Genomic DNA, 17,596 nt, shown 5'->3' on the forward strand with positions numbered 1-17,596 from the left:
ATTTACAGTCCTCTTATTTTAACTCCATAGCTTTTCTCTTTGTCTTTACAATATTCAGTGTAGATACACAGTAAACACATGAACCAATCACATGGCATTTTGTGATGCCATGATGAAAAACAGATTTTTGTAATGCTATCATGAACTAATTTTATGATGGTCAGTGGTGGGCACAGTTCCGTTAATCCGCTAACCGATAATTATCAAAGCTAATGTTTTCATTATTGAATTAGCTTTTTGGATAACTTTGAAAACCATTAGCGGAGTAATTATTTTCCGATAAATTTTGGTCCGATAAATTTTAGACCCCTAACCTATTTTTGCAGGCGTGGTAGACAAAGCTTAACAGTTACAAACATTTATGAAGTCCGAAATCAAAGATTTGAGCACCTACCTGTTAAATGTTTTGTAGTAGATGCACAGCTCTATACTCTGTAAACAGAGGAGAGCTGATTCCAGGAGAAAATGCTCTATCCTCTGCAGACAATACACTAATTGGACATTGTGTCTCCACAAAGTGCATTATGGGTAACCTCAGTACAATCACGACAGAAGAAATGCATTTGAGACGCTCTGATCAGGCTCCACACGGACAACAGCATGACGCTCTTTGTATATTGTGCCTAAAACGCTCATGAATATATTCTCTGGGTTTATAGACATTGTTATTGTGTTTGTTTTATGTAAAAATGCCAGAAGAAGCTCAGGTTGCTTCTCCATTATTTTCAATTGGAATCATTGTGAGCTGCAACACTTTGTGTTCTTTAACGTCTTGCTTTGGTCAAACACTGACTGTCCTCTTTGTTCCAGAGTAATATCTATAAGATGTCTGAAATTCGGTTTGCGTTTATTAAATTTCACGCATCTTAAACGTGGCAGACACGAACGGATTATTTATTTGGAATAATAAATGATCTGTATGAAAATTGCAAGTTTTCAGGGTCTCTTTTGCCTTCTACTGGCCAGTAGTGTTCATGGCAGTATTCGCCCTAAGTACTAAGTGTCTGGGCACCAGTAAGATGGCAGTGTTCTATTTATTTTGACCCCGGTTATATCAGACATTGTCAAATCAACTTTTTGCCTTAGCAAATGTTTTTTTTAATACAAAAAAAGAGCATATTTTACAAAACACATTTTTACATTTATATGTAAACACCGGTGACACTGCTGTTGTGTAGAGAGTTGAGCTTTGCAGCTCCTCTCAGCTGCTTCACTGCTGCAAGTTACACACACACACACACACACACACACACACACACACACACACACACACACACACACACACACACACACACACACACACACACACACACACACACACACACACACACAAATAAAGAAAACTAAACTGCATTTAATCCAGAAAGGACAGACTCACCACAGAGAGTTCAGAGCCATTTTGCCTTGTATACTCTGACACCATGGCTATAATTAAAAGCGTTAATGTGAAGCATCACTACGCAACAAAGAACTTATATGTTGAGCAAATCTGAACTGAGGCCACAGAAAGTACATGAGCTCAAACTGATCGATTTGCCAGAATCTTTCACTGACCAGATAACTCAAACTACCCTTTTACACATTTTTTTTTTTTTCTCAAATTAAGGACTTTATTTTAGAATGCCTTTGTTGAAAGCTCTTTGTTTCTTTTTTTTAAATGCAAACCTACATAGGCTACTCCAAAATATATGGGACTGAATCATAATCCATGTGAGGCATTATGACGTGCCAGAAAAATTCTCTGTAACTGGACCTCTTTGAATTACAATTGAAGGATATGGATTCTAGGTTGGCATTAGCTCAGCCTGTTAAGATAATCTGCTCAAGCTTTGTACTAGACTTAATTCCTGAACCAAAAATTTGCTCACAATTTAGAGCATGCCTATTCATGCTACAGACTTCTGTGTCCACATCCACTGGTCCTTTTTTTCTGTCGGCCTTCTGTCCTTCCTGCTTTCCTTTGGTCTGTTCTTTCCATTCCTAGATGCATGCCCTCTCCTGTGATCATGGAACACTTATGTAACAGCCGTGTGTGGTCGTAAAGCTGGTATATCCGGCTGTGCAGCCTACTAATGATCCGTGCTAATCACCCACAACACTGTTATACTGAGCTCCAGGCACAAAGGACACCATGTAAAGGAGGTGTGGAGACATGATTTTACTGACTTTATTTTGGATAAACATCCATCTGGGAGGAGACTCCGGGGAAGACCCAGGACTAGGTGGAGAGATTATATCTCCACACTGGCCTGGGAACACCTCGGGATCCCCCAGTCAGAGGTGGTCAATGTGGCATGGGAAAGTCTGGGGTCCCCTGCTGGAGCTGTTGCCCCCACGACCCAAACCCGGAAAAGTGGTTGAAGATGAGATGAGAGATTTTGGATAAACAGAAAATATTGATTATGAAGTGACATAAAAACATAGCTCTTGAAATCCCAGGACGGGGGAGGGGGAGGTGTCATAGCCGAAGTTCTCAATACGTATCGAAGGGACCACTATCTATAATCAATATATCAGATGCTTTACTGAGTACTGTTAAAACCTACCCAGTTCTTATTGTAATACTGTCCCTTAAAAAGAAAAAATCGATATATTCCTCAGTTTGAATTTATTGAAAGTCACATTGAAAAACAGGTCTGGGTCCCCAGAGTCACAGCTTCTGAGAGACCCCGAACATGGTCGATAAATGGCAATGTAGGTAGTACAGTAGGTGGGTTTTAGTCTCACAAACCTAATCTTACTGGATCCCCACAGACAAAGGGAAGCCGTTCCTGTATCTGAAACTTGCGCATGCATAATGGAAGTGAAACTTTAAGCCCCGTTTACACATAGACGGTAAGAGCTCCCGGAAGCGTCCCGGAAGAGTTTTTGGCCGTCTTAAGGATCAAACGCCGTTGTTAACGCCGGCACTAGGGGGTGTGGCTTAGTTCCGGCTTTACCGGGAATCGTCGAAAAAATTATTCAACATGTCGAATAATTCCGGGAGCGCTCCCGGAGAATTCGCGTGACGACGGAGACAACACAAACAACGGCGTTTGATACTTTTTAATCGCTGTTTCATCCTGCCCCTTCCTGTAGTGCCGCAGTTTACACCGCTGTAATTGGCGGCCGGCGTTGTATCCCTAATCAATGGCGTGTAAAGCGGCAATAGAGCCCACATCGGCATCCTCAAGGGCGTTTTAACTGGCGACAGAGGCAGACAAAACGGCGGCGCTAGCGGAGAGTACACCGTTCTAAATGCCACCTCCCGGTTAATGGCGTTCCAAACGGCCGATAGGCGGTGGTCAGTATAAAAACGCTCGCGCGCTGCATGCAGGCCTCTCACTCGCGGCCAGCTCCAGATATTTTTGCAGAGAAGCTCCAGTATGCCTCCTAAAAGAAAATTGGCAGCGGCAAGGACTTACCAAGAGGTCTGGTTCAGAAGCAGAGTGGAGGCCTGTAGTGGAGACGGAGCAACACGTTGAGGAGAGGAAAAGGAAGGAGAAGAAAAGGCTGAGGATGATCTCCGTCCCCCTGCAGTGACAGAGGCATGTATTCCTGCTACTTCAGCCTATTATACTCTGGGGGCGGTGCCTATATGCAAAAGTTCCTGGAGTAACGCAGGATTTGCCTGGATAAAACCAGCGGTACACAGGGCATTATCAGCGGCAGCAGAACACCGCCGTTCTCACGTGCGTCTTAACCTGCAGTTGTAAAGGATAGAACTGGGTATTAACCCCCGTTGCCTGACGTGTGCGGGATGCTACGTGTCAAAACGCCGCTTTATTCGGCGGCTTTAGCAGCGTTTTATCCGCGTATTTGCGGCTAGTACGGCGGTCAAAACGCCGGCGAAATGCTCCACCCCTTTCCACTGCGAAGACAGCCGGAACTACCGCAAACTTAGGTCTAGGTACTACCCGCCGACAAAACCGTCTATGTGTAAACGGGCCTTAACTCTTCTGTTGAAACCTTCAACCAGGTTCCAGGCACTTTTAAACAGATAACAAAAGCAAATAATTGATAACTAATGTAAAATAATAAAATAAGGAATTAACACAGATATTATCTAACAGTACATTAGCATATTTTTACTGTTGCATTGGATGTTTTGTTGAGATTATAACGATAAGACAAATTTTAATCCTGCACAATGTAAATTTTGCAGGATTAAAATACTGCAGACCTGAAATATACTTTTTACAAAATGTATTTGGACCTGATATGTTTATGTTCTTGCCTGTCCACAGTGGTACTAATCCATTTATGCTGGGGAAAGTATCCTAAAAAATATCTTAATTTGATTTTTTCAGAATATAAAAACATTGTTTCGGAGTGCCAGGGGACACGTTGGGACATGCCTATCTCCGCTTTCAATGCTTACCAGCCCAGTGAGTATAAGAGAAATTGTGGAGAGCTGGACATGTCCCAACGTGTCCCCTGGCACTCCGAAACGGAGGTGTTCCTTTGTCTCGCTCGATCAGCGAATCGGTCGTGACGCGCGAAGCCTCTGCGCGGCTTTCCATGACAAAATCTCTTGTTAAAAGTGAAATCTGCCGGAAAATGGCTGATGTCCAGCTCTTGTGATAACCAGAGGAATTGCACACGACGGTCCCGGCTCCACACAGCCATCCGTTTAGAAATGATGTGGTGTTTTCTGCCTCTCGATGGCGGCTCGGAGCGCGGCGCGCCGTGCGCCATTGTGGGGTGTCCTTAAAGCTGTAGTAACAGTCCTTATTCTGTGTGAAGCCCGTAAAATTTTCACCGAAAGCCAGATAAATTTTTCGAATGGTTTCCAGCTGCCTGTCTCTAACAATTTCTGAAAAAATTCTGATGGAAAAAACCCCCAAATCATTCCACCATTTCCTCGCAATGAAACGACGACGGGAGGCGTGCTCACAGGCAAATGACTCAACCGACAGGCATGGAAAAACTCACGCATGCGCACAAAGGTTCAAGCTTGGCTGACGTAAAAACATATGCATCAAATCCATATAGTTTTTGAAAAAATAAAAAGGTACGATACTTTTCTCACAGACCTCGTATATGAGGTATCTTATAAAACTAACCGGCAGTTTTATAAAAAAAAAAAAACTATATGGATTTAATTGACATGCGATTACACCAATCATGCTTGAACCCTCGTGCGCATGCGTGAGTTTTTTCACGCGTCGGTGACGTCATTTCCCTGTGGGCAGGCCTTGAGTGAGATGTGGTCCCGCCCTCTCAGCTGAATTCCTTTGTTTCACACGCTGCTCCAGACGGCGCGCGTTGCTTTATCAAAATTCTTTCTGGATCTGTGAGGAATATCCGAGTGGATACTATTCGAGAAATTAAGCTGGTTTTCGGTGAAAAGTTTAACGGCTGATGAGAGATTATGGGGTGTTTCTGTCGGTGTAAGGACTTCCCATGGGCCGGGACGTCCTGCAGCGCTTCCAGGCACCGTCGTCGGCCTGTTTCGACCTGAAAACATCCTAATTTAAGGCTTAATTCACCCAGGACGTCGTGAGAGAACAGAGAAGATTCAGAAGAGGCCGGCATGAGGACTTTATGCGGACATTCCACTGTTTAAGGACAGTTTTTAATGAAAGACGTGTGCGCAAATTCGCCGAGTCGTTTCCGTGACGACTCGGCGAATCTGTGTGCGCCGCGACAGGAAAAACACCTCCGTGTTGAAAACCATTTGTAAAATTCAGGCGGCTTTTGATGGCTTTCAACAAGTGAGTAACTGAGAAATTGTTTAACAGCTTGGGCATGTTCCAACTTGCCCGTTAAGGTTTCCAACGGAGGTGTTTTTCCTGTCGCGACCCCCCGTGGTCAGGACCGGCCCGACATGTGACTCTGCCCGCACGTTCTTTCATTACAAAATGCCCGTTAACAATGGAATGTCCGAATAAACTCCTCATGCCGACTTCTTCTGAAAGTTCTCTGTTCTCTGACGACTTACTGGGTTAACAGAGCCTGAAATGTGGAAGTTTTCAACTTGAAACGGCGAGAAGCTGCCGCCTCGAAGCGCAGATCGCCGTCAGGCACCGTGGGCTGTCCTTAAAGCGACAGTTACAGACCAAAATCTCTCATCAGCCGTTAAAATTTTTACCGAAAACCAGCTGAATTTATCGAATGGTGTCCACTCAGTTGTGCCTTACAGTTTTGAAAAAATTTTGATCAAACAAAGCAGCAGTCTCTGAGCCATTCCTAAACAATGAAAAAAATCGACGAGAGGGTGGGCGACTCCTCACTCAAAGACTGCCCACAGGCAAATAAACGTAACCGTCAGGCGTGAAAAAACTCTCGCATGCCCACGAGGGTTCAAGCATGTCTGATGTAAACACACGTGATTCAAATCCATATGGTTTTTGAAAAAAATAATAAGGTCGGATACTTTTCTAATAGACCTCGTAAATGCTCTGTTTAGGCTTTCTGTCAATTTCCTGCATTTGGAGAATGCAAACGTCATCAGTGTGTAATTTTTCCGTTCTTTGCCAATAACCGGGTTCATGGAGTTCCGATGATTGCTTCATAAGGAGCGTGTTTGTTCCTTTATTGTCCTCTGGTTATCAGATATCCGATTACTCTTTCATAATCACCACTTCTTCCGGCTGCTTGCGTTAGAGATTGCAACAGCAGATCAACCATTTCCATCTCACCCAGTCCTCTGCATCTTCCTCTGTTACACCATCCACCTGTATGTCCTCCATTCGTACATCCACAAACCTTTTCTTTAGCCTTCATCTTCACCTTATGTCTGGTGGCTTCATCCTCAGCGTCCTTCTCCTTATATATCCTGGGTCCCTCCTCTGCACATGTCCAAACCATCTCAGTCTCTCTTCTCTGACTTTTCTCCAAACCTTCCTACATGTGCTGTCCCTGTGATATGTTCATTCTTAATCTTCATTGCTCCCAAAACAAAATCACACAGCGTCTTCAACTCTCCCACCTCCAGCTCTGCCTCCTGTTGTTTTGTTAGTGCTACAGTCTCTAACCCATACAGCATAGCTGCACTTACTCCAGTCTGCTAAACTTTCCGCTTCACTCTTGCAGATATCCTTCTGTCACAAGTTACTCTTGCCACCTTTTTCTACCCACTCCACACTGCCTGCACTCTCGTCTTGAGCTTTCTACCACACTGTCCATTACTTTGGCCAGTTGACCTGAAGTATTAAAACTCATCTCCCTTCACCACCCCTACTTCTTGTAACCACATTCCACTGGGCTCTCTTTCATTCATGCACATGTACTCAGTCTTGTTCCAACTGACTTTCATCCTGCTTCTATTCAGAGGGTATCTCCACCTTTCCAGGAAATTCTAAACCTGCTCTGTACTCTCACCACAGATTGCAGTGTCATCTGCAAACATTATAGTCCAAGACAACTCCTGTCTGATCTCATCCATCGACCTGTCCATCGCTATTGCAAACAGGAATGGACTCAGAGCTGATCCTTGGTGTAATCCCACCTCCACCTTGAATGCATCTGTCATTCCTACTGCTCACCTAACCACTGTCACTCTGTCCTTGTACATGTCCTTCACCACCCTCACATCCAGTTGTGTTCAAAATAATAGTAGTGTGTTTAAAAAGCCTTATAATAGATTGTGTTTTCATACACGCAAATGCATTGGGAATGCTACACATTATATTCCAAATCAAAACATGAAGAAAAATTGAACAAATATGTTATTACTTTACAGAAAGTGAAGAAAAAGGAATACGGTGCATCCAGAAAGTATTCACAGCGCAGCACTTTTTCCACATTTTTTTATGTTACAGCCTTATTCCAAATTGGATGAAATTCTTTTTTTTTCCCCCCTCATAATTCTGCACGCAATACCCCATAATGGCAATGTGAAAAAAAGATTTTATGAGGTTTTTGCAAATTTATTGAAAATAAAAAACTAAGAAATCACATGTACATAAGTATTCAAACCTTTGCTATGAAGCTCAAAACTGAGGTGCATCCTGTTTCCACTGATCATCCTTGCGATGTTTCTACGGCTTAATTGGAGTTCACCTGGGGTAAAGTCAGTTGACTGGACATGATTTGGAAAGGCACACACCTGTCTACATACAAGGACCCCCAGTTGGCAGTGCATGTCAGAGCACAAACCAAGCATGAAATCAAAGGAATTGTCTGTAGACCTCTGAGACAGGATTGTGTTGAGGGACAAATCTGGGGAAGGGTACAGAAACATTTCTGCTGCTTTGAAGGTCTTAAAGAACACAGTGGCCTCCATTCTCCATAAACAGAAGTTCATATCCACTAGGACTCTTCCTAGAGCTGCCCGCCCATCTAAACTGAGTGATCAGGGGAGAAGGGACTTAGTCAGGGAGGTGACCAAGAACCTCGTGGTCAATCTATCAGAGCTCCAGCATTCCTCTGTGGAGAGAGGAGAACCTTCCAGAAGGACAAAAGTCTCTGCAGCAATCTACCAATAAAGCCTATATGGTAGAGTGGCCAGATGGAAGTCGCTCCTTAGGAAAAGACAAATGGCAGCCCACCTGGAGTTTGTCAAGAGGCATCTGAAGGACTCTCAGACCATGAGAAACAAAATTCTCTAGTCTGATTAGGCAAAGATTGAAGTCTTTGGCGAGAATGCCAGGCATCATGTTTGGAGGAAACCAGGCGCCACTCGTCACTTAGCCAATGCCATCCCTACAGGTGGAGAAATATTTGTTTAAAAATGACAAATTTGCAGCTAACATTTAGCCCTCTGTGAAAACAGTTTGTACATCCGGATCATTTCCATGACGTCAGTGACAAGACGACACGTTGCCGCCTTCAGTCCGATCCCGCATTGAAATTGATTTTATCTCTTAGTAATGTTACTGTTATACACATACTGGTTTCAACATCCAAAAGTAAGCTGCAATGAATGTGAGATACAGCGCTGCTTGCTCAGATCCGGGGATCGGATCAGCGACGGCATCGACAGTGGGCGACATTATTCCCCGACGCCTCGCTCTCACTGCCCCCGATACGCTTACCGAGTGCATGCGCTCGTTGAATACCGCCGCGGCACTCACACCCCTGTGTCTGCTGTGCAGCCAGCACCACCTCTCTGTCTACTGGAGTTGCAGCCAACTTGGCACAAGTCCAGAGACTATGCTCGCCGTTTTAATGCAGTGCGCACGGTGACACCTGTTGCTCGCAAGGACAGACTTCTTGCTGCAAAATCCGCAGCACCGCACGTCTCGGTAATCGGAGCTGCACAGCTCCGTGGCCGCTGAGAGAGGTTTATATATTTTTAATGACTTGAATTCTTTGCGGGTCTCGCCTCCGTAGCCCGCGACAGTACACCAGAGGTGAAAGACAGTAGATTTTCAATGCGACACCACTCAATCAAACGGGCGTATGAAAAAGTCCACAAAAATAATTTTCAAGCACAAATAAAAGAAATGTGTACTCACCAAGTGTACCACAAGACAATATGAAGTTTTAAAAAGTAGATCCTTCCGTATAAGACAAGAAAAAGGTGCCGATGCAAACTGACGTAAATCCACAAATTACAGTTGGCGCGCGCAATGCATGCTGGGAGAGGGTCTTGTCCCTGACGTCTCGGCAGCGTCCATGATGAGAGGGACAATTTGCGGAGGGCTAAATGTTAGCTGTAAATTTGTCATTTTCAAATGAAGATTTCTCCGTTGAATGACAGATCTGGGCTTGCAGATTTACTTTACTACATTCAGAAGGATCTTATGTGTAAATATAAGTCATTTTTTGGTCCAAAGATCTGACTGCATTTATTTCAATGCAGGTCTACTTTAACCCGGGTCTCCACCGATCCATATGGAAGTTTGGCAAGTTATTTTTTCTTTTTTACGCTGGATGCCTTTCCTGATGCCACCCTACTCATTTACCTAGGCTTGGGATTGGCACTCAAGAGGTACTGGCTGCACATCCCCTGTTGCTGAGATTTTCATAATCATCTATTTTGCTTTTTTTTTTTTTTTTATCAATTACTGTTAATTTATCAGAAGGTTGTTCATCCTATATGTGATGTCTAACACACTTCATGTTTACCATTATGGAAAATAACTTTTGTAAGTGTTTGATTTGTAGGTTTGTGATAGCAAATGAAATAAAATTAAATCATATTATTCTGGCTTGTTTTTAGTAAAAAAAAAAAAAAAATCAGCCCATTTGCCTATTTTTTTTGTACCTGAATGGAGACACTTTGGTGCCTTGCATTCTTCTGTTGTCGTCATAGGATGCCGATGTGTGTTGGGAAATATAGGATGATCCTGTGGTATTTAGCACTCTGACATTTTGGGGTAATTCACAGTCCTTTGCTGTTGACCAAGATTTTGTAATGATGAGGAATGCAGGAATTTTCAACAAATGAAGTCATTCTCAGTCTGTAGACCCGTAGAGACTTTCTGAAGTGAATTTCATGTCTTTTCAGACCTTTTGTAAATGACAGAATTTCATTCATTTTCATGAAAGACTGAGATCTTCAAAAATTATTTTCTGAAGGGACAGTAAAAAGTCTGTGGGTCATAGAGCTTTCTCTTATCGTGCCCCTGTTCTGTGGAATGATCTCCCTGCGTCAAAACGAGGTCTATTAGAAAAGTATCCGACCTTATTATTTTTTTCAAAAACCATATGGATTTGAATCACGTGTGATTGCGTCAGACAAGCTTGAACCCTCGTGCGCATGCGTGAGTTTTTCCACGCCTGTCGGTTGCATCATTCGCCTGTGAGCAGGCTTTGAGTGAGGAGTGGTCCAGCCCCCTCGTCGTTGTTTGATTGGCAGGAAATGGCGGAATGATTTGGGCTTTTTTTCTATCAGAATTTTTTCAGAAACTGTTAGAGACTGGCAGCTGGAAACCATTAGAAAAATTTATCTGGCTTTCGGTGAAAATGTTACGGGCTTGGTAGAGAATAAGGAGTGTTACTGTCGCTTTAAGGACGGCCCCCAGCGGCTGTGGGGCACGCCGCGCTCCGAAGCCGCCATCGACAGGCTGAACGACCATTTCATTTCTAAACGGATGGCTGTCTGGATCCGTGACCATCGTGTGCCATTTCTCTGGTTATCACAAGAGCTGGACATCAACCATTTTCCGGCAGATTTCACTTTTAACAAGAGATTTTGTCATGGAAAGCCGAGCGGAGGCTTCGCGCGTCACAATGGATTCGCTACTGGAGCGAGACAAAACCACCTCCATTTGGTCTCACAGGACAGCTTTGAGATGGCGTTCAGACAGCTGTCGGTGGTTTTTCCATCGAGTGATTATCTGAGAAATTGTGGATGTGCCTGGACATGCCAGAACATGTCCAGTGAGGCTTCATCATGGCGTTGCTTTGCACCATGCGGCACCGCCGCGACCTGCGGAATTCCTCCGCACGTCTGTCTCAATGTGCCGAAAAAGTGCTGATGTCCACGTCTTTTCACAATTCCTGTGCTAGTCAGACGATGTCCCGGATAAAACACAGCGTCCAGTTTGGAAATGAACAGCACATTCCACTGTTACAGGAGTTTTTGTCATGGAAAGAGGAACGGAGGCTTCGCGCATCGCGGCGGTGCTGCATGGCGCAAAGCAACGCCGTGATGAAGCCTCATGGGACATGTTCTGGCATGTCCAGGCACATCCACAATTTCTCGGATAATCACTCGATGGAAAAACCACCGACAGTTGTCTGAACGCCATCTCAAAGCCGTCCTGTGAGACCAAAACGAAGGTGGTTTTGTCTCGCTCCAGTAGCGAATCCATCGTGACGCGCGAAGCCTCCGCTCGGCTTTCCATGACAAAATCTCTTGTTAAAAGTGAAATCTGCTGGAAAATGGTTGATGTCCAGCTCTTGTGATAACCAGAGAAATGGCACACAATGGTCACGGATCCAGACAGCCATCCGTGTAGAAATGAAATGAAATGGTCGTTCAGCCTGTCGATGGCGGCTTCGGAGCGCGGCGTGCCCCACAGCCGCTGGGGGCCATCCTTAAAGCGACAGTAACACTCCTTATTCTCTACCAAGCCTGTAACATTTTCACCGAAAGCCAGATACATTTTTCTAATGGTTTACAGCTGCCAGTCTCTAACAGTTTCTGAAAAAATTCTGATGGAAAAAAAGCCCAAATCATTCCGCCATTTCCTGGCAATGAAACAACGATGAGGGGGGCTGGACCACTCCTCACTCAAAGCCTGCTCACAGGCAAATGACGCAACCAACAGGTGTGGAAAAGCTCACGCATGCGCTCGAGGGTTCAACCTTGTCTGATGCAATCACACGTGATTCAAATCCATATGATTTTTGAAAAAAATAATAAGGTCGAATACTTTTCTAATAGACCTCGTAAAACAGTCAGATTCTGTAGAGACTTTCAAATCCAGACTTAAGATGCACTTATTTTCCCTTTCATATGGCTAGTATACTGGTATATTATGTTATTATGATTTTTTACTTTTTTTACTCATTTACTGTGCTTTTTTAAATCTTCTAATTCATTTTATTTTGGTTTCTGAATTGTTTTGTGTGAAGCGCTTTCAGGCGACTCTGTTGTGATTTGGCGCTATAAAAAATGAATAAATTGAAATTCTAGTTGAGGAGTTGATGCTTCACCATGATGATAAATAAGCATCTCATCCCAGTGGAAAAAAGCAGTGAGACTGTAAACATAAGTAAGTGATCTGAAACCACCGATGCAAGAGAGACAATGTCAATATTCGAGACAGTAATACCACGTACAAGGACCAAATCCAGGGTGTTTCCACTAATGTGAGTCGAACCCTGAATGCATTGCTGGAATCCTAATACAACTGAAATGCCCATGAATGATTTGGAGAGGGGGTCAGAAGGCTTATTTACATGAATGTTGACATCACCAACAATCAGAATGTTATCTGAAACTGGTGTTCTCTTACCAGTTTTATGTTGATATCTTGCTTGTGAGTGAAATAATCACATTCAGCCGACCCTCGTATATTTATTTGTACATTTATATTGCAGTGTGTGATGCCTTTCATTTGGAATGTAACCATATGCACATGCGAGGTTAATTTAACACTAAAACTTGCTGTGAACTGATGCTGTTGCTAAAAATGAAAAGATGAACTTTTTAGCATTTTCAGACACACAACTATATGGTAACAAATTTACAGATGTGATACAGTGGTGACATGGTACAGTAAGTGCTATACAAAATGAAGAGAATGTTGTAAATAATAATTATTTCCCCCCAATTCTCCACAGGGCCTGTATGTTTTTGCAGTGTACTTCATCACACACAACCAGCTTTGTTGGCCAACAAAGGCCAGTTACACAGTTGAGATGAATGGCCATGATGGACCTGATTCTACGTACCCGGGTGGAGATCCCGCCACTGTAGGAGGAGACATTAATAAATCAACTCAGAACCTCATCAGCGCCATGGAGGAGGTATGGCATGCATACTAACACGCAAAGTTTTGTTTGTTTGTTTGTTTAGTAGCAGTCCTAGCCAGTAGCGAGCAGTTGTTGTTGTTGTTGTCCATTCGGCTGCTCCTGTTTTTTGTTTGGGGTCGCCACAGCGGATACAGCCAGATCTGCATTGGTATTTAGCACAAGGTTTACGCCGGATGCCCTTCCTGATGCAACTCCAGTTCTACCCAGAGAAATACACACAGCCACTGGTGTTCCGAAGAGATCTAGCCAGCAGCGAGCAGTATTTCTGATATTTATATTTGTATTTATCTTTTGCTTAATGTTTTTGGACTTTTAGTTTTGATACGCTGTGTGTTTCTTACTCTGTGTGCTGCTGTCTAATGCTACTGGAACCTCAATTTTCCTGAGGGAGTTTACGAACAGATTAATAAAGTTCTATCCAATCTAATCTGAATACACTGATCAGACATAACACAGATTACCTTGTTGCAATTGCACGTGTCAATGTGTGAAATATATTAGGCAGCAGGTTAACAGTTTATCCTCAGAGTTGATGTGCTGGATGCAGAACAACTGATGGCTGATGGTGTGAGCACTGGGTTAGAGCACCACCAAACCAGCAGCTCTTGAGGGATGTTTCTGCTCTGTAGTGGTCAGTACCTACAAAAATTAGTCTAAGGAAGGAAAAACTGGTGAACTAGCAACCCTAGCCATAACCCCCACAGACCCCCGTGTCACTCCACATTTAGTGATACTGTCACAAAATGAATTTGTCCTCCTGTCATGAAAATATCCGGCTTTATGTGACAGTATCACGAATCATAGATTAATTTATTTTTCCTGATGCTACCACGAAATGGCGTGAGATTAAGTTATAAAATTTAGAGTCCACAATGTTTGAAGTGAATCTGTTGCAAAATTCCTGACTGATATATGGGTAAGAAGTGCACAGAGTGAAGAAACATAGTACATAGAAACATAGTGAGGCATTCATGAACAAAACAAAAGGAAAAATGCACAAATGCTGATAAAAACTGGAGGGCACATGCTTGTCACTGATTGTGCACAAATGCAATGTGAAGTTGAAGCAGCAAATAAAGGTGTTTGTATACTTCAACTACTACTTAAATCCAAGAGTCTGTTTGGACTGTAGAAAATTGTAAAAAAAAATAAACAAAAAAAAAAAACTGAGGTTGAAGTGTCTGGAAAAAAAGGTAAATTTGCAGCTCCAACAGCTCCACAAATGTGCTAGACCATTATTTCATATCTCTGCCATGGAGGCAATTTCACTGAATGTAGAAGAAAGTGCAAAAATAAACTTCTCCCTCCTTGAGGCTGAGAAGTTTTGATCCATCTGATTGGTTGCCTGAAAAGGAGCTGCAGTGACATCACAGTGTCTTTCTGCAAAGTGCCGGTGTTCTCATCTCGACAGATAAGCCTGTCGAGCTGAGGTGCGTCGTCGAGATGAGGTTCCTCGCGTAACTGCATATGTGTGCGCTGAAAAAATTACTTGACGAAGTTCGCTTATTTTGATGGGCAAGTAAATGTATAAATTGTTCATCCGAACGTAGTAATGTATAAAATCTACTCACTATAAAATGATAAGTATTTTTAACCTGGAATTAGCTTATTTCGACAGGCAAAATATACATATACATACATTTATGCAGTGGTGGGCACACTTCCGATAATCCGATAACAGATAATTATCGAAGATAATGTTTTCATAATCGGATTATCTTTTTAGATAAATTTAAAAACCATCATTGGACTAATTATCTTCCGATGAATTACCGTCCGATAACTTTTAGACTGATAACGTACTAAACTAAGCTGAACAGTGAAAAACATTTTTAAAACTGTTAAAGCTGTTGAGACCTACCTGTTAAAAGTTTCCTAATAAGCATGTTGTTCTACTCTCTGCAATTAGAAACCACTCTATTGTCTGTAAGCAAAGGAGAACTGGTGACCAAAAAAAAAGTCATTTCCTTTAACACCGTACTAATATAATCGCAATGTCACCAAGTCATTCAGAGGCATACATGTTTAACTTAAGGTTCAAATTTTAACCACTCATTTTAGACAAGTTATTTAAAATTATTGTCATGTCTGAAGCTTATAAAGTGAAAATATCAGATATATGTTTTCGTTTTAAAGTAATGTGCTAATTTTTAAGGTTTTGTGAGCACATGCTGTGCCAGGCAGCAATGTATTAGCATAAGGTAATCTCAGACGTTCACGACAGGACAAATGCATTTCAGACACTCTGTTCAGGGTCCACAGATAACAGCATTAAACTCTAGTGCCTAAAACGCTCGTGAATATATTCTCTGGGTTTATAGACATTAGTGTATTTGCGTTTGTTAAATTCCACGCATCTTAAATGTAGCAGACACGGATTATCTGGAATTTTGTTTGACATTTTTTCCAAGGCCACTACTGCCATCTACTGGCCAGGAGTGTTCATGGCAGTATTAAAAGTCTGTGTACATAGCTGCTCTCAAAGTGTTGGTATTGTCCATTGTCCAGGTGCTTTTTGTGTGCATATATGTTGACTTCGTATTCTAAAACTACGGTGAGAAGTAATTCCGACTCCTTATCTGTCCACACGAACGAGGTTGGCGCCATGTTTTTAGTTTTTGTGGAAGTGACGACAAGAGAATAAGGCTCCTGATTGGATAGAATTTTAATCAGTACCGCCACCCAAAGGTTTGGCAGACTAATTACAACACATTTATACGGTTCGATGTGGATGCATTTTTTTTTTAAACAACGTAGTGTGGATGAAGTTTTTTCCCCAAACTGAAAGGGTAAGATATTCGGTTTTACAAACACCCAACAACGTGTGTACATGGCCTTATGTCTGTGAAAGGCACTATATAAATAAATTTACTTACTTACTTACTAATATTGAGTGCACGTTTTACAACATCATAAAAGTTTTAAAACATGCAATTGCGATGACACTTCCAGGGCTCCGTAAAAATGCCTGTTTTTACAAATAAAAATGGAATATTTTACAAAAGCACATTTATCTTTAAACCAACACATGACACATGTCACATTAACGTGTTGGTTTACATAATGGATTACTGAACCAATCACTGTTTAGCACTTTTACCCAGAATGCTTTGCGGTCTGTGTTTGTTACAAAACTTCAGAATTAGTGCCTTATTCAACATTCAAAAATATATGTTATATTTTAACTTTGTACAAATGACAGAATTGACATTAATGGAGTTATTCTATCAGTATTTTCAAAAAACCATAAGTTAGTATGACTTTATTTTTCAAGACCTCCGCCTGACCAGAGTGTTGAAATTGATAGGGAGCTGGCCTTATGGCTGCTCTTGGTGTGCACAAGAGCTTCTAGCAGAGGCAGAATGTTGAAAGAAAAATTATTATTATTATTATTATTAGTCAAGAGTTTATTTCGTGGGTGCTCTGGATTTGTCTGTGCTGCTTCCTGCAGGGGGCAGCATGGTCAAACATTCTTGCTTATTCTTTAGGTCTTTTACCGCTTTTGATGCTTTCAAAAGCGATCGTGTTAAAAATCAATTTCAGCTCTTTAGTAACTGTAAATGTCCCATAGACAACACCGGAATTTATCGGTTATCGATTATCTGTAACTTCCGATACATTTTTGGGTGGTTTATCGGTTTATCTTTATCAAAGATAACTTTTCAGTTATCTTATTATCTGTTATCGAAGTTAATTTTTTGGTTATCTGTGCCCACCACTGCATTTATGCTCCTAATGTAAAATGCAGAAAATGTTTTATTTACTAGGCTATAAATACACTGAATACAATTAATAAAAAAAAACTTTGAGGAAAAAACAAACAAACAAAATGCGCATGCGCAGTTGCACGTCGAGAGAGTTACATCATCTCCCCATGTGCAGTTGCACGAGGCACCTCATCTCTACGGGTGACGTCTTCAAGTCCGGGGTAGAGCGATGTGCGCATGCACATGCATACGCAGTAGCGCGACGCACCTCATCTCGCCGTTCACCTCATCTTGACGGGACACCGGGATTTTCAACTGTAAAATGCTCAGAGTGGCTGCACAAAATAAGCAGAGTGTTCTGAAAACAGATGCTGATGTGGTGCGTTTTCTGGAGGCCGCTGCGTATGCTGCATTCTCCATTAGAGCACTTTAAAAAAGACTGGCCTCTCAGATGAAAAGACATTAAAAAAAAGACACGTAACGGGGCTTAGGGTACTAGAAAATGAGGGATTTTGAGCTTGAACTTATTTTGG

The 17,596-nt window shown here is 42.3% G+C and overlaps 1 protein-coding gene across 1 annotated transcript in view; it reads left to right on the forward strand.

Annotated features, from left to right (window-relative positions):
* adgrv1 (adhesion G protein-coupled receptor V1) overlaps nt 1-17,596 on the forward strand; it is a 444,323-nt gene that overhangs the window by 407,008 nt on the left and 19,719 nt on the right. Inside the window, exon 93 of the mRNA XM_034170036.1 lies at nt 13,165-13,350. Within this exon, the coding sequence (XP_034025927.1) occupies nt 13,165-13,350 (186 nt within the window). The remainder of the gene's footprint in view (nt 1-13,164; nt 13,351-17,596) is intronic.

The sequence above is a fragment of the Thalassophryne amazonica genome, chromosome 5, assembly GCF_902500255.1.
Source record: "Thalassophryne amazonica chromosome 5, fThaAma1.1, whole genome shotgun sequence".
Lineage (NCBI taxonomy): Eukaryota > Metazoa > Chordata > Actinopteri > Batrachoidiformes > Batrachoididae > Thalassophryne > Thalassophryne amazonica.